This window comes from Scatophagus argus, chromosome 1 (genome assembly GCF_020382885.2).
Source record: "Scatophagus argus isolate fScaArg1 chromosome 1, fScaArg1.pri, whole genome shotgun sequence".
Lineage (NCBI taxonomy): Eukaryota > Metazoa > Chordata > Actinopteri > Scatophagidae > Scatophagus > Scatophagus argus.
The window spans coordinates 26,774,060-26,792,116 of record NC_058493.1 but is presented as its reverse complement, the minus strand read 5'-3'; the positions used below and the strand labels follow the sequence as shown (position 1 = coordinate 26,792,116).

Genomic DNA, 18,057 nt, shown 5'->3' with positions numbered 1-18,057 from the left:
TCACATGAGCAGATTAAACACAACTTGAATGCCATCCAGTGAGGACAGTTGCCAACACTTCACTCGGATCCCTCAGCTAAAAATTTCTTTATCTCACAGAAAGCATTTAAAACCCTCGAGCTAAGCTCACCTCGCCAGTCTGCTGCTCTGCTGAGGATTTAAATATCCACGCAAGGTGTTGTTGTTGCTGTTTTTTAAAGCAAGTTGTGCACACGAGGCAACAGGACGGCAACCATGTCACGTATGGTCGGAAAGAAGTCCATCACCGCTAAGAGGAATCCTGTCCTTAATATGAGACATTTGTTTGGCAATTCTAGGCTGTTGCAAAGTTTCAGTTCGTGATGTTTGCTTGAAGAGCCAGGTGGTTTGATTTTCTTTCATTTTCTTAACCCACTTTTACTCGGCCTGCAGTGTCTTTCTCTACTCTGGTGATGTCCTACACAAGTCCGTAACGCAGCCCTTGACAGACAGACAGACAGACTCAACCCAAGGCATCGTGGGATTGTCAACAATCCTGCCAACAACAACTGTTTTTAACACGGATAAAAAGATAAACAATCACAGAAGAAATTCGGTGTGGGATTGATCATCACAGATTTATTTTACAAAGTCTCCAAAAAGACGTTGCAGCTCCAGGCTGGACAGCTAAGCCAAAAAGCAAAGCAGTTTGGATTGTTTTCAGCTACACTGCTGGGTAAAGACTGGACTAACACAACGCTGGGTTAATCGAACACAGCTAGATGGACTCAGTCGTCAGTCCAAATGCTGGCTCATATCAACCACATGCTGAGTCAGTTCTACCGCATAAATTCATTGAATATTATATCCACGATGTTGGCTTATATTAGCTGGATTTTTTGCCTTTTTCTACCTAATAATAAATAGGTAATTGTGTTCATGTTTCATTAAAGTAAAATCTGTTAATATTTTGTGTTAAATATTTCAATAGACTTTACATGTCTAGTAAACAGTTAAATGCATCGTGTCCCTCCTGTACCGTCGCCTGTTCTCAGTGTAGCCAAAGTCGCCATGTTGATGTTCTCATTTCTCTTCGGCACAGAGACTTTTCTGAAGAAGGGTGGTTATTTGGTAAGTCTGAGATTGACCTGAGCCTGGAGCTCTATTGATCATAAAAAGCTAACATTTCTAATCTAACCAGCAAACAAAATAAACTCACGAATGAAAACAGAAGAGTAAACAGAAAAATGTAACCTTACACCTTCTAAATTCAGGTTTCTCTTGTACCTCATCATGGCACCGTATTCCCTGTCATCAAACTGTCCTCCGTCGCTCTTGGGGGCTTTGTCCGGTCCTGGTATGACTGTGTTCACTGGGAGGCTGCTGAGCTCAGTTTGGTTGCCTGCTCGCCCCTGGAGCTCCCAGTCCAGGGAGACTCGAGTCAGGTGCAGGGCCACGTGGCTGCATGGATAACCGAGTTAACTAGCGAACAGAAGCTGTAGCTGCAGGCAAAAATGGCTACAGCAAAAAGTAAACTGAGCAGCAGTTAGCAGCTACTCTGACGATATGCTGCCCTCCCAGTGTTTTGTTTGGAGTGAGCTTCGACAGGTGGCCAGTGCTTACATAACGCTCCTGTGACGCCTTCATTGTTCCTGGAGTATTTACATGACGGCAGGATGGCTGGAGGTAAATGGAGAAGAGCATGGAGACAGAGAAGAGCTTCGAGCTAAAGGATCAATAACTCTGCAAACTGGCCTACTCTCCCGCTTCAGCCTCATCCCTGACTTACCCTTGTGTCCCCCAGAGAGCGTCCCAGTCTGCGAGTGCTTACTGTCCAGACTGCACAGGGCCTGTTACATAATGCATGACCACCGGCGATACGGCGGGCCGAGTGCTGCTGAATCAGCGGCAGAAAAACGCAGCCCACAGCGGCTGCTGAAGACAGGCGGTCTGTGCTGCCCCCCCACCCCCTGAGAAGAGCACTCGATCACCCAAGTAACCTTTTGCATGAGTGCACTCAATCTGCCACTCACCAGAGCGCCACTGCAGACAGAGGGCATTAGGTGGGATTATCGCCCCCGCTGCCCTTTGTTGTTTTGATGACCCCCCCCCCCCCCCCCAGCCCTCCCCACCCCCACCCCCCTCACCCGCCCGTCCGGCCCTGGCACTGCTACAGAGAGGCCGTCCACTGGCAAGCTGAGAGCAGAAAACTTCCCCTCGGTAGCCCAGTTTCAGAGCTACACGCAAACGCCCTCTCACGCAAATTCAGCCAAACGTGCAAAGACACGCACAGACTGTACATCACAGTGAGTGTGTTTCCTCTTTTTAATGGAGGACACGATGAGGTGAATCCAGGTTAAAGCCACCATGCGAATTAAATTGAAAATGTAATCAGAGTAGCAGAGAAGATTATTTTTTAAGCCCTGAGGTGAGTGAAACGTAGTCAGATTTTTCAGTAAGTCAGAATTTTGAGAGATTTGCTTTACTGACAGCAACAGCCAAGCTCCTCAGTCCCCAGCAGTTTCATTTTTACCTTAAATTAATTGCTCAAATCTGCAGCCATCCACCCAGGGTTTGCAATCAAATCTATTTCTCGTAACTTTCATAATCATCGCAGAAATACAAAATAAATTTGCCTGCCAAATTTCCTGGAAATTTCAGATGTTTGCGAGCTCCTGCTGCCAGAGAGACACACTGACTCAAAGGGTTTAAGCACATCCTCGTTACCGCAGTGAAAAGTAAAGAAATTCAATATGAGTCCCCGCCCCCCCCAGCCTTCTCACAGATGGCATGACTATCCCCAAATATCTTTCAGAATGCAAATATAGCAGCAAAATACAGTTACTGCTTGAGAAAACAATCCGTTTAGCAGCTGTTCTCCTCGTATCACGTCATGTTCATTGGCAGACGGAGTTTTCTCGGTCCAACATGGACAAGAAGTCCATTAAAACACACAGGAAAACAAAGGGAAATTTAAACACCCACAGCTCCGTGACGGCTGATTAAACTGCTCATGCAGATGAAGACCTTGTCATACGATCGAGAGCTCCAGAGGAGCTACTAAACTGACCTTGTGGTGAAACTGTTTTCTCAAATGCTTTTTCCAAAGGTTCACTTGATTTGTTTATTTGTGACACAGCACAGCGAGGCTCAACAGCCCATTAAACTGGATACCACTGTGTAATTTGGCCAGACTTGCTGGAGCAGATTAACCTTCGCATGTGCTGGTATGTGTCTGATTTAACTGCACCTTTCTTTGTTTGAATGGCTGCCGCCGTTTGACCCGTCCCACCCCGTCAGCGTGTGATGTTGCTGCTTGACTCTGTCCCTGAACTCAGAGAGCAAACCGGCAAAACAAAGCTCTCGTTTACCCTGAACTCTGACCGACACCCTGAATATCCGTCACCCAGTGTCACTCTCAAGCGTCTCGGTTTTCTGACTTCATTTATCGACTCGAGCCTTGTAAATCTTTCATCGCACACACGCACACACAGCTGCCCATATTCACACTGATTTACTCCTGCACGTGTGTGGAACTGTCTTTTACAACAGGCTCATTTGAAACATCACAACAGCCCCGAGGCACCGGCCCCTTTGTCAGTATCACCATGCAGGGCGCTGAGGAGGTCAAGCGGGGTTTTAGTCTGTGACCTTCACTCTTATAGTCAGCAGTGTTCCAGGGCCGAACTTTGACCCTGAATGCCGCCGGTCCTCAGGCTCAAGCGCAATCTGTGGCCCAGCCATTGAACTTTCAAAGGGGGGGGGTTGCAGCCTGGGGGGAGCAGACCACAGCACTTTCTGCTGTACCGGCGGACGCAGACTCGTCGTGGCACATGACGGACGCACTTTCCATTTGAGATAAGGTGGGATACACCAAAGTGCATACTAGTTCTGGTTCAGAAAAGTAAAGCTGTGACGACTTTATAAAAAGCAGGAAGTCGCTTCTTCCTCCTGTTTCCTGAGTCCAACAGTCACAACAGACAGAACGTTCAGTCCCACCGGCCGCCACACTTTATTACCATAATTAACTTCCATCAGCTGGGGTCTTCTCACTTTCATGTCTGCAAGTATCTCTGGAGAGTCTGAGCAAAGCTCAGTGTGAACACAGCAGGTTGCTCAGCAAATTGATGATTTATTCATTCTCATTACAGCAAAACAGTCTGCTGTCAGCTTCAGGATGAGATGAGCTCTTGAGTAACGGTGATCCTTCTCCAAGGATTACAAAATCCTCTCAATTTTTATCTCATAAAGGGAGACAACTCTGACGTTTGTCTTCTTAAACTCGCACTAAGCAGCAGCTCGGTACTAACAGCGAATCATATCTGTACGTATTGATATGTGAAAGGTGTCACTCACAGAGACTTATCACCATCACGGTTCTCCTCAGCTCTACTTCAGCCTCTTCAGCTAATTGTGTTTGTTTTCCCAAAAACATTTCCTGTAAGGATCAGTCTCCCCGCTCTCATCAGGCGGCTGAAAATAATCCTCTGACAAACCCTCTGCACACTTTATTCTTCTCAGGAGTCTGCTGAGACTGAACCTGAGCTAAACGGAGAGAGACTCTTAAGTTACATTCATCAGGTGGACACCAGCACAGCTCCCACAGGACGCTAATGTTGCTCTTCCTCGCTTAAGATTCCAGCCACATCGAGGTGGTGATTTAGAAAGCTCGAGTTATTCAGTCAATTTGAGGAATGTGACCGGTCTCATTTCCTGTAGAAACCTGATCTTTTCGCTGTGATGAACCAGAAGCTGTTTGTTGTTGTTCATAGCAGCTGGGAACATTTTTAAGACTGCATTAACCAACATCTAATGTCTGTTTGCTTGTAAAATAGCTTTTCGTTGATGCACTTGTGGGACTTGATACCAGGAGGAGGCTCACGGTGAGGCATGTGTGCTAACCGCTTGGTGCACCTGTTGGCATTAAGCAGACTGATGACAATTAAAGGGACTCAGCCGTGAAACCGAAGACCTATTGCTCCCTGAAGAAGACTGCGTGTTATGTTTGGACTTTTCAAATGCTTCCCGTCAACGTTATGATACGTACCATATAACACTCGGATTACATGTGAGCTGACTTTCTCTTCAGGAGAAGGAGGCGATGGTGGCCCCCGTGAGACCAGCAGGTCACTTTTCCAGACTACTTCAACCCACATTTTGCAGTCGTCTGGTGCCAACAAAACCATGAATTTTGTAGTGAGGCGTGGGGATATTTTCCATCCCTGTTCAAGGTAAAATCAGGTATTTTTAAGCCAAAACAAGAGATTTTTCTGACCGTAACCAAATGTTTTTTTTGCGTCTAAACCATGTCGAAACTTAAGCACAGTATTTTGACAACATGAAAATGAAATCTGAAATATAAAGAAACTTGTTGAGTGCAAAGTATGAACTCATCGCCCTGTTTGAAGAAACAGGCACCAGCAACATTTCTTCTGGTGATTTGTTTGGGGCCAACGTATCAATAAATGCAGCTTTAAGATATTTAGAAAATATTTTGAAATAAAAAGACAGACAAGCTCCCTGTGCTTTTTGTCCCTCCTCCCCCTCCCCCTCCTTTCTCGCTCTGCCAAGGTGTGCTGCATGTTGATTGCTCGATCAGGTGCACCTGGCCTGGGAAGGGAACGCTTATAAAAGCTCCTGAACCAGCCTCAGGCGTGAGAGGCTGCTTTGCTTGTTTGTCTTTGTGGGGTTTTTTTTAATTTATTTATTTTGTTTCCTGTTAAAAAGCAAAAAATCCAATAGATTTGCCCATTTTAAAGGTGTCTTTCTGTGGCCGATTCGGCTCAGTGGTTGAGAGTTGTTTGCTCCATACCCCAAACTGAAGTTTTCAACATCAGTATTATTAAATTGTACGAGGCAGGAAAGTGGGCTCCTTCAGCTCCGCTCTGCTGCTTTATCAGGTGTGAAGCACACATCCTCCACGGGTTTTCATTGGATGGCCCTGCTTCCTTAATCACTCCGTTTTTCATGACCCCAGTGTCCGCTGGTTGAAGCATGTGACAAAAGCCGAATGTGTTGATGACGACGTGCAATCCTCCTTTTCCTTTCATTGAAGCACTGTGATGCTTTTTAATTTAGCCTTGACTCTCACGTGCATGCAAAGTGATCCTGACCCGTAGTCCTCTTCACTGTTATGACTTCCTCCTGACAGCTCAATTACCTCTGCTTGGCTCATGCACTCAGGCTTCGCTTTAATATGTACACTGCAGGTGTTTCATGCAGTTTAGCTGAAAATTAAATGAATATGATTAACTTTTTGGACATTTGTGGAAAAAGAAATTCAAATTTAAATCTTTTTAATTACAAAACATCAGGAAAATGTTTTGTAGGCACGCAAATTTCACTTTTATCTTTTTAAAATTAAACGAAAAGCAATAAAAAAAAGTCGCAACTGACAGGTGAACTATTTATTTTGTGACATCAGAGTGTAATGTAATTAGAAATTAAGTGCACTTTATATCAAGAGCAAGTCTCAGCAGAGAAAACATGACAAGCTTTAATTAACAATCAGTCACAAGTCAAACTTGAAACGCTAAGAGACAAGCGGGTGATAACATAAAGGACATAAAGGACGGGTCCTCTGCTCTTAATGTTTCCATCACTGATGTGTGAACAGAAAGTTGCCGGTTTGATTCCCTGGCTGGCAGGAGAGACCCGGGCAGGGAGGTGAACTCCACCGCCTGCTGGGGCAAAGAAGGCAGCCCTCATGCTGAAACTCGCTTCACCTGACTGCACAGCCGGCTTTCTTAGGCGGGTGTGAGCTTTTGTAGGCTTTTATCACAAATTATAGACGTTTCATAGCGTCCCCACTGATCATTGGTTGAACAATGGCGCCATCTACTGCGACTCACCTGGGAGTGCGGGCTCTGACTGAGTCCTCAGTCTTCAGGCAGTGAGCTGCACTGTGGTCAAACTAATTACATTTACTCAAGTGCTTTACTGCTGTGCAATCTGAGGTATTTATATTGTAGATACTGCGACAGCTAAGCAGAGTACAGTAACTGGCTGCCAAAGATATGATCGTACAGCGATTTTGACCGATTATTGAATTTAAAGCACTGTGCCACGTGTGAATATATTTTAAAAAACCCAACTTATTCTGCTATTACAGGCCTGTCTCACTGCTGAGCGTCTCTAATGTGCTGCGTACTGCGGTTTTCACCTCTCAGTACTGCGTGTTTCCATCTCCATCTGTCACACTCAGATTCAGACTTCATATTACCACGCTTTATGACTTGTGTGAAGAAGAGCTCTGGACTAAATGTCTCCTTACTGAGTAACATCAGTCATTTGTTGCTCTTTGAGTGTGAGCCACTTTGTGTTTCACACAAACAGTGATGTCTGAGTTTCACATTTAACACAGCAGGCTGAGCTGTCAGAGGGAAGAAGAATTATCCCCAGAGAGCTTTGTTTTAGAGCAGGGCAGTTTGATGAATTTATCATATGCATGAGTTTTATTTACTGAATGTGTATTTTTCTGTATATTTCCACTGGAGGGGGGGATTTTGACTTTTCTTGCAGGCAGGGAGAGGCCTGTAGGCTGGAGTGAAACAATAAGGAAGAAGAAAAAAGTAATAAAACATTCCTGTGAAAATGGATAAATGTGGCCAAATACACGATTTCCTGTTTAACGTTGTTGCCTTCAAAATAAAATATCAACCGTAGCTCATTCTATAAATAAAAAAAAGTAGCAGTTGATAACTTATTTTTGGGGCATTGATGTGATGTTACAACCACGATCCCTTGCTGAGAAGGCCTCTTACAAGATTTTGGATGTTTTGCCAGCATATTGCTGAGTAAGAGGAGCAGATTAGTCTAGCCCTGTCTGTTCAAGATGTGTGACATGTCGTAGCTCTGGCAAAGGTCAGTACATTATGTAGAAATGTCTACGGGATAGTTGGTGTTGTATATTTGTTGTATATTAGATAGCGATGATGTGAAGATGTTGAAGGAGATCTCTGCTGACATCGTCTTGCTTGCATAAAAAGTTTATTACAAGAAGCTCAGCATCAAATTAAGCACATGCATGTGAGAGGATCCCAGCCAATATCGATCACTCTGCCGAATCATCTTTAACCCTCTGCTTATATAGATTGATTGTTTACGTGGACAAGAGATAAAACATCTGTCGATCATCAAAGGACCTCAAGGCTATGTTGCAACAGAAAGAGGGGAAGAAAAGGTCCTCTTCCTGTATGCCATAAGACCCCTCTCTAAACATGAACTTGAGATATATCTAGCGAGGGGCCCCAGGAAAACATTAACCATACTAAACTGCTGACACTACATTAGCTTCTAAATAATCTATGAATTTGCCGTCCTGCAGTTTCACCATGCAATGTTTTCTGTTTTTCCTGGTTCTCGCGACTTTTACTTTGAAAAATAGCGGAAGTTGTACGTTGATTCTGGCGCCCTTCCAGCTGCAGGAACTTTCGCTTCGTTCCTTCACAACAAGATGGACTGGAATGAGGACGGTAATGTAAGTCGGTGTATTTTCATTTGCCTCTTGTTTTATGTATGAGGTTACGGTTTCGTCTGGTGGAGACCTGGCTGACGTAGTTTGTCGTAAAGGTGTGTTAGCAGGTTGTTTGCAGTAACTAGCTAGCTTAATGTTTAATTTGACCCTGTCAGTATACTGGTTGAGTAACCTGTCCTCACTGATCGACACAACTGTCAGTCGGTCAGTGAAGCTAGCTTCAGTGGGCGTCGCTAGCCTGCTGCTGGTTTACTAACGTTACTTAACGTGAAACCGGACGAGCTAGCTAATCTCTCAGATTTAGCTAATTTTCATCGTGTAAACGTAGAGACGTCCACGTTATGGGAAGTCTGTTTGACGTGATGATGCACTGGCAGACAGCGTTTGTTTAACGATTTCATTTCTCGTTTACCTTCTCATTTTCGAAACCGCTGTCCTCTTTGACAGCTAAACGCCGGACTATTTCCTATAGCGAAGCGTTAGCCGCGTGTGTCCAAATCCACGTTTTCATGCGCGGTTAGCTTTTACCATATTGTTCAGTTAGCCACCTGTCATCATGCCAAGTAGGACCATCAACAGCCAGACTGCCGCAGATGGATAGATAGAGATATCCAGCATATCCATCTCAGAAGATGGAGAACAACCACCAAGTGCTGCTGTGGTAAAGGAGCAGTTCACCACGGAATACAAAATTAACCCATTAGCTAATTCACATTCATGGCAGTAACGTTTACTACACTGAAATTTGTAGAATTTCAAAATCAGTTTGCTTCCTTCAGCCGTTACACGTTTATGTTGATCTCCAAAATATGTAAAATCTTTCATCGCAGTCGGCTCATTAGGAGTGGGAGAAATCAATTAAACTCCATTTTTTATATTATCAATTTAATCTGTCGATTATTTTTATTCTTTTTTAGTCAGAAAAAGTAAACAATGTCCATCACATTTTATTACGAAAGCTCGATGAGATTCCATCAATATTCATAGGATGGACTATATGGCATTTTTGCTCAATAAACCATTTGAATCACAATTAAAATTGTTGCTGATTAGTTTTCTATAAGTCCACTAAATGTTCCAGCACTTTGTGATATCACAATGCTGATATATATTGTAATGTAGGATGTTTTCTTGTAACTTTCCCTGGCGGTTGAAAATATTACCTCACCGTGCATGTACTTTATTGTCATATCGCCCCTTATCCTCTGTCTTTTGTTTAGAAATCCAAATGTTTCAGAGCAGCTCAATTTGTTGTAGTTCAATTTATCCGTCATTTCCCTCATTATCACCTATTTTACACGGTGACACCTTACAGAATGTAGTCTAATTATTGAACACTGAAGTTGAAGTGCTGGGAGCGAAGGCATCTTTAGGTTGTTGAAGGCGCTTCACCAGGAAGTGGTGGCTTCTTCAGATGAAACTTCTTCAACAGCCTTAAGATATCTGCCTTCGCTTCCAGCACTCCAACTACCATAGCCTGGATGACAGAGAAGCTACATAGACAACACTGAAGTTGTTTTGCTGCACAACAGTTTGATAAGGCTGTACCAGCTGTTTGAAGAAACTTCATGGACATTTTATGCACTTTATGGAAGAAAAGACTTGTTAGCAGAATCGTGATAGTTTGAGATCTCAAACAACTTGCCATCTGATCTTGGTTGTTACCAGTTAAGGGACAGTTGACAGATGTCAGGAAACAAGGGGGGAGGGAAGGGGGAAACCAGCCTTGATGTGGTGGAGTTGCTCATCCGCATGCTTCCTCAAATAAATTCATCACTTTTCTCAAAGCACAAACCCAACTTCAGGGCCTCAAGAGTCTGATCGTGTGGCTGACTCAAAAAGCCAGTATTCTCTGCCAGTTTCAGGTTTTCACATTCACCTGTCTGGACCAAATCTTCATGTTTTTACTGTACATGTGTTGCAGGGTCACGGCCACATGCATGACGACTGTCACCACGGGCACGCAGGCCATTCTCACAGTCACGGGCCGAGGGCAGCGCACCCATTCATGACGGCTTTTCACGGGCAGTTCAGCAAAGGAGCAGATCAGGCGATGAACCTCAGTCAGCAGCCGAAGAAACGCTCGCACATGGACGACAGCAGCAGCTGGGACGTAGTGAAGGCAACGCAGTGAGTGGTGGAACGTTAGCTCTGTCAACAGGTGGACATTTTGATGTGATGCAACCAGACTAATATTTTGACAGCTTCGGCATCAAACACACACTTCCTGTTTTTTCTAAGATTGCGATGCTCCTGTGAAACTTTCTTCAGACAGTTTTGATTGTCATTATTTAGTTTAATGAATACTACCCCAAACGTAAGTTACAGTTAAGATGGAGCTCAGTGAAACCTTCTTTCAGCTGTGACAACCACACAGGAAAGTCTGTCCCTTACTCTCATTCTTTATGATGGAGTTTTGTTGTGCAGCTCTTCACTAAAACTGATCAAAAACATGTCAGAACCAAGAAGTAAACCAGCTCATTACCTCAGATTTTAACTACACACCAGCTTCTCACATTAAAGTCTCTGTTGTCGCAGGTGTTTTCTCTGTTTTTGTCCAGAAACGAGTTTTCAACTAAAAATGTTGTTTAAATTGTTTTACAGCTGAGCTCTATACAGCGTTTTTTCACTGTGGTAAAAGAGTAAAACACTTTCTAGGAAGTTATACGTTTCAAATGTATTAAAACTAAGGAAGTGAAGAAGTAACTGCACACATTGTGTCTTCACTGTGCATTTCTGGCACTGATTGAAGTGTCTGATCAGTATGTTTGCACAGGAGTTGCACAACAAAACTGAAGGAATTTGTAGAGGTTTTCAGAGCTCTGTGTTTGATCAGCAGTCGGAGGGGGATGAGTCATGATTTTGTCTGTTAAAAAGAGACTAAACCTGTCCGTTTGGTGTAGCTGAGATGAATACACAGCAGTACCCGCGGCTAACTGAGTTGCTAGCCAGTTCTGCTAACTGATGAGGGAACTGAGGTGAAGCAGAATGAATGTCACTCTTCTCGTTAAACTGGGGGAAAGAAGATAAGAATCTGCAGAGGTCCTCCTGTCTGCCTTTTCATCTCAGCATCACTTTTGTGGTGTTCATCTTATTCTTAGTTCTGCATTTTATTTCGTGGAGTATGGAGCAACTTAAAGCATTAGTCAGCTAGTTATTGTTAATGGTGTGTTCACAAAGGGTTTTCCTCTGCGTGATCCCGTCAGGTTCGGTATCTTGGAGCGCTGTAAGGAGCTGGTGGAAGCAGGATATGATGTCAGGCAGCCAGACAAAGAGAACGTCACTCTGCTGCACTGGGCAGCCATCAACAACCGCTTGGAGCTGGTCAAGTAAGATTTGCTGTCTCGCTTCTGTCACGTCACAGCTGACTCACGGAGACACGAAGAACCTGTTATGCTAACATATGATCATTCCACTGCAGTCCTGTGTCATAGAGATGGAGATCATTCTTGTTCACTCTGCTGTAAGGTGACATAATGGCTTAATTTATTTTATTTCCCGTCATCAGAAGCCTCTCAGGTGGGGCACATTGCTTTGAGCAATAATAAACAGCTTCACATAAACATGCAGAAAAGAAATAGAGACAGCTGGCCTCGAACAGGTCCAGTAGGATATGTTCTGAACGGTTGACACTGAGCCCTGTTCTGCATCTTCCCTGCTGTTTCCTGACAGGTATTATATTTCTAAAGGGGCGATAGTTGACCAGCTCGGAGGAGACCTGAGCTCCACTCCTCTTCACTGGGCCATAAGGTGACTGAACCTCCTTAAAAGGATTTCCTGCTGGAGTTTGCTTTGCTGTTTCACATTTTATTGAATATTAGTTCAGTTATTTAAACATCATTTATCTGTCCAAAAAAACAAACCAAAAATTACCTGCTGCTGTTAACAACTGCAGGCCGACATTAAAACTCAGTGATGTAGAAACATGTATCCAAACTTTGCTTTAATCCTTAAATTCAAAACAGCACATCTCCAATTGAATCTAACTTTTAGTTAAGTTCAAAGCTGGTTGTGATCTCAGACCTGCTGATTGCTGCTGTACTTTGGTTTCATCAGCCAAAACGGGCCACATGTTCACAGAACTCAGGGAGCTTATGTTCTTTGGCAGCATGCAGGTACATAACTGTATCACAAGTGTACCAATTAAATTAAGATGAAGATGAATTTCTGCATTTAGTTTCTGTCTGGCCAAAGTTCTCCCTGCTGGATTTGACTCACTGTGAAACATGGTTCAGTGCTTCCTTCATAAAGCTGTTGGTGGCTTTTGTCCATAATGAGGCAGGGGCACCTCCCCACGGTGATCCAGCTGATGAGATACGGAGCAGATCCATCCATCGCGGACGGAGAAGGTTACCGCGCTCTCCACCTTGCCATCCTCTTCCAGCACATGGCCATAGCAGCGTATCTAATGGCTAAGGGACAGGTCAGACTCTGCACACGCTCTGTATTTGACTCCTTCTGTCTGACACCTTTATTTGTCTTTTCTCGCTGCATATGCAGAGTTTTCTATTCTCTTTGTTTTCTTTGTAATCCTCTCATTTGCTGCTTTGCCTGCAGGAAGTCGATGGGCCTGACTGCAACGGACAGACACCGCTGATGTTAGCAGCTCAGAAGATTATTGGGTGTGTACTTTGAAGCTGCAACTGGAGGTCACGTCTGTGGTGATTTTTCCGCCTGCATGTGTTTGAAATGAAGGGAATCTGTTTTTCAGACAAACCTGAAGTTAATTTGCGACCTCAGTAGTGTCTAGATGAGCACATGTTGTTCTTCTGTTCTAGCCCTGAACCTACAAACTTCTTAATCAAAAATGACGCCTCTGTGAGTGCCGTGGACAAAGTGAACAGGAACACTCCCCTGCACTGCGCTGTGCTGGCAGGAAACGTAGATGCCGCCCACATCCTGCTGGAGGCGGGAGCCAGTGTCGATGCAGAAAACATCAACGTGAGCCTCACGAAACTCGTGCTGCCCAAGCGATAAGTCTTTAAGTGTTGGTTTGAGTGTGCTGTCGCACTGTGAGTAATGTGTGCCACTGGTCACATGCTTATTTCTCTCAGCTGCAAAGAAAATCGGGATATTTAGGAAGCTGAGAGAAAGTTGATGTCACTGTACTTTTGTGACCATCAACAGTGATTCTGTTTTGTGCTTTGTTGGAAGTGCAGAATAAAGTGGTATTTTTCTGCTTTTGTTTGAAATACTTGTATTTTAAAAAGCATCGGTTTAAGTTTTATTTCAGAGTTGATAGTTGGCATGAAACACTTAAAAGTCCCCTTGCAATCAAGAGCGAGTTTGACTTTTGAAGTTGAAAGTTTCTCTGAGCTCACCTTAAATCTGAGTTTAACACGTACGAACCAGGCAGAGGCGGTTCAGAGCGCAGCTTAAATGAGTGTGAAATGTGGTGTGAACAGTGTGTTTCAAAGCAGCACAATCATAAACACTTGTTTTCATCTTAGTTAGTAATGATGTCTGTCGTTATGGTGTATGATGTTTCTTCCTCTTCTTCAGGGTCACACTCCCATCGACTTGGCCCACCAGGTGCACAGCCCGTTGCTCGTCCACATGCTCAACCACATCAAGCAGGAGAGGATTCGCTCCAGCTCGCGCTGCCTGCGGATCATCAACAGATACAGGGTACACGGACAGCGAACACAAACAACAGACTCAAAACAAACACCTCCAGTGACCTCCACAAACAGCATCCTCTTTGCATTTTCCAGGTCTTTCTGCAGTTTTTGCTCTGCACTGCCATGTTTGGAAGCGTGGGCGCCATAATCGATATGAACTCGGAGTCCTGGCTGCTCAAAGGGATCCTGCTGGCCTGTGTGATCGGTGTGATCAATTTGGTCTCGAGGTGAGGACACATTTCCCCTGGGCTGTTCTCCTCACCGTTCTTACCTTTAAACGTAGAGAGTTTTAAAATCAACAAATTTTGCTTTAATGCTCATGTGCTCCGCCTGCATGTTTTAAAGAAGCTGGTCATCATTTCATAAGAAATATTTTTGTCCAAACAGGAACTTCCCAAGTCCAGCCTTTCGGGCCCTCCTGCCTGCTACGTCTCTCATGGCTTCAGTCTTCTGGATGCTCGTCACCTGGTGCCTCTGGTTCCTGCCAGATATCCTTTCTCTGAAGGAAACTGCTCTCCAATACTGGCCTCGTCCCTCCCCTCGAGACCACTGGTCAGACATTCGCAGGAGCTGTAGTGGATTTTAATGGCAAAAAAGATCAGTGATCGTTCATCAGTGTTTCACAACTGTGTGACATTGGAGAAGAGGCTCCGAGCACAACTTCTGCGTTAATAGGAATAAAACAGACCAGAATGCAATGAAGCTGAAAGGCAGATTGCATTTTATATTTGACATTTTACCACTGGGATTTGCTTTAGAGGCATTCTGGGAAATGTGGAACATGATCAGAAGAAGGCATAGACAGGACTGTTGATATTCAGTCAGGAGCTCTTATCTTACACTAATGAGGTTTTATTCATCACAGGTGAGGCACAAGGTTAATCATTATCAGAGAAACAGGAAATAAACAGGTGACTGTTGAGCGAACAGTGAAGGACTTGAGAGCACTGAAGTATCTGTTGTGATCAATAGCTGGTAAACCTGATAGCTGATTTTAATGTAAGGTCTGAACTTTTAGCCTTTTGACCAAGCTGATGAAGGAAGAGTTTCTTAACGTTTGACCCCACATGGGCCCAGCGCCACAGTTCAGGTCTTGTTCACCCTGAATGCCACCGCTCTGCTCTACTACTACCTCCGCACCTGCAGGACCGACCCGGGCTTCGTCAAGGCAACTGAAGAGGAGAAGAAAATGGTGGGAGAGCCTTTTGAAGTTAGACACTAAAGAATGTTATCACATCTGTGGATGTTTTATGCAGGAATGAGTTTTGTTCGTTTGTGTTGTCAGAATGTGCTGGTGTTGGCTGAAGCCGGCTGTCTGGACCCCAGAATATTCTGCACGTCTTGTATGGTGAGCTTCAAACGCAAAACCCTCGTGTGTTTAACGCCAGTCCGTTAACACGAACAGTGACAACATGTACCGTTAAACGCTGCTTTGTTCGCAGACAAAGAAACCAATGAGGACGATCCACTGCTTCTTCTGTGACGCCTGTGTGGCGAAGCAGGACCACCACTCCGTCTGGACCAACGGCTGCATCGGTACGAGGAATGAGCGATTAAAACTGCCAGAAAATACACCGACACATGAAACCACTGTCGAACACTCAGGCTGTGATGGAAGCACAGACTTCCATCGGGGATTAATGATTCTCTAAGTTTGTTATTTTAGTCACTAAATCTGTGTGGTCCAGAGTGCTGCATGTGTCTTATTATCTTTAAGTAGTTCATGAGAATATAAGAAAATTGTTTCTAAATGTTAAATCCTTAATAACAAAACTCACCTAATGTAAACTCATTAGGTGACGTGATTTAAAGCAGGTACTTTTCGTTTACACATAAATACGTGTTTTCTTTCTCGCTAAAAGAGTAAACTCACTCAGTTGTTGCGCAGCAGGATGTGAGCGTATTAAGAGGATCTCTCATCTGTGTTGTGTTCCAGGTGCGAGGAACCATCACTACTTCGTCCTCTTTCTGTTCTCCCTCATGATGATGGGAGCCTGGATGTTCTACGGCTGTCTTGTGTGTGAGTGACTTAGCATACGGCAGAATAACGGTGTGTCTGAGCTGTGCGTTCACACTGAGAAAAACACCCGCCTGCGCTCTGTGTGTTTGTCCAGACTGGTCGACTCGCTGCGTGCTGCGATATGAGGAGCAGGGCGTGTGGGGCGTGGCCTCCGCCCTGGTCAGCTGCTCTCCCTGGCTGCTCAGCATCTTCCTGGTGGCCTTCTATCACATCTGCTGGTCGAGTTCGATCCTGCTGCTGCAGCTCTACCAGGTGAGTGTGTTCTCTGGATAGAAGGCAGAATTTTCAGTCTGTAGAAAAACTAGCTTTCTGCTTTTATTGCATGAAGTATCGGACGTTGTTTGTATTTCCTACCAACTGTAATGACAAGTAACTTCCATTCTGTCTCTTCAACTTGCCGATTTAGCTTATGTTATGGCTGTGTTGCAGGTGTCAGAATTGATGGATTTTCTACAGAAAACACTTGACACTTTCCTTTCATGTCGCTCACCTGGAAATATCTGTTACATTGTGGTCATTGTCACATTTAAGTTGTATACTAGCGTCACCATTGACAAAGTAGTTTCCAGTCCACACTGACTCCAAGCTGCACTCAGAAAACAGTCGAGCGACCTCCCGTAAATCATCCCCAACAGTCAGACTGGAAGCATCAGGAGAGGACAAACCTCTCGATCCCGTGACTGTGACCTCACAGTGCGTGTCCTCTGTCCTCTGTCCTCGTGGTGACGGTTGTGTCTCCTTTGTGTCGGAGCAGATTGCCTTCCTGGGACTGACCACAGCGGAGCGGACGAACCTGACACTCCACCAGAGGAAACTCCGACAGTCCGTCTCCCTGCGACAGAATCCGTACAAGTGAGTTGACATGAGTCGTGTCATCGTCCAGCTGCAAAATTAATTTCTTAATACGTTGATGGAACAGTGGAGCTCTGCGATGTTTTTATTTCAGCCGTCATTCGTGTCTTTAATCCTGAATCGGTTTGTCTCGCTGCAGCTTGGGCGTGGTGCGGAACCTGGTTTCCTTCTTCCAGCTGCGTTGTTGTGGCCTCTTCAAACCGGCCATCATCGACTGGACGCAGCAGTTTCCGCCCGGCCGCGACCAGTCAATGTTCGGACACGCCGACATGGTCTGACCTCCCTGCCACCCCTCGCTCAGACTCAAGGGTCAGACTCTCAGAGTGGTCCTGGACCAAAAGCACAAAGTGTATTTATTTATTTTGTTTTTTAATCGTTTGGCTTCTTGAGAAGAGAGCCCTCGAAGTTGGGAGAACCCAAAGCGTTGCTGAGATATTGTTCGAATTGCTCTTTGTACAGACTGCTGCTGCCTTATACTTGACCAATGTAAGTGAAATGAAAATCACTAAAGTTTAAATTTGGATAACAAACCTTTATAGGCCTAAATTGTAATTGAAGTTTTCAGAGGTTTTTTTTTTAAGGAACTCATCAAGTCTATTTTTTATCATCTGTTCTGGGGAAAAAAGATCTTTGTACGTGTAAACAGTTGATTTTTTTGGCCTTTTGTAAGAATTGCATGTGTTTAATAACAAATGACCACTATAGTACTTCAATAAAGTAATGTTGTGCCTGTCTTTTTAACTGGCTTTGTGTGGCCTCAAAAGCAGTTTAACAGAAACAACGTACATCAGTAAAACATCACCACAGTGAGGCTCATAAATGAGTAGAAAACAACACGAGCGTCAGCCTCTGTTCGCAAAGAGGAACCGTGTTCACAAGCAAGTACATATATAGACTATATAGACAAAAGTATTGGGGCACCTGACCATCACACCAACAGTGACTTTAATGACGTCTCATTGTAAACACACAGGCAGCTTTGCAGCTCTAACAGCTTCCACTCTTCTGTGAAGGCTTTCCACAACATGTTGGAGTGTTTCTGTGGGAATTTGTGCCCATTCATGCAGTAGAGCATTTGTGAGGTCACACACTGATGTTGGACCAAAAGGCCTGGCTCACAATCTCCGTTC

General features: G+C 44.4%; 1 protein-coding gene across 4 annotated transcripts; it reads left to right on the top strand.

The window, feature by feature from the left end:
• The first annotated feature begins 8,281 nt into the window (after positions 1-8,281).
• Positions 8,282-17,661, top strand: zdhhc13 (zinc finger DHHC-type palmitoyltransferase 13). Of its 4 annotated transcripts, none has more exons than XM_046395248.1 (17): positions 8,282-8,437; positions 10,359-10,564; positions 11,641-11,763; positions 12,107-12,184; positions 12,713-12,857; positions 12,992-13,056; positions 13,213-13,375; positions 13,937-14,062; positions 14,149-14,282; positions 14,443-14,543; positions 15,123-15,247; positions 15,341-15,403; positions 15,498-15,591; positions 15,992-16,075; positions 16,170-16,327; positions 16,830-16,927; positions 17,067-17,661. In XM_046395248.1, the coding sequence occupies exons 1-17, from the start codon at positions 8,414-8,416 to the stop codon at positions 17,203-17,205; spliced, it is 1,926 nt and encodes a 641-aa protein (XP_046251204.1). In that variant the 5' UTR covers positions 8,282-8,413; the 3' UTR covers positions 17,206-17,661. The 4 variants fall into 4 exon arrangements, with proteins under 4 accessions (XP_046251204.1, XP_046251197.1, XP_046251213.1 ...); XM_046395241.1 differs by having other exon boundaries at positions 8,374-8,432; XM_046395257.1 differs by having other exon boundaries at positions 8,418-8,529.
• The last annotated feature ends 396 nt before the right edge of the window (positions 17,662-18,057 follow it).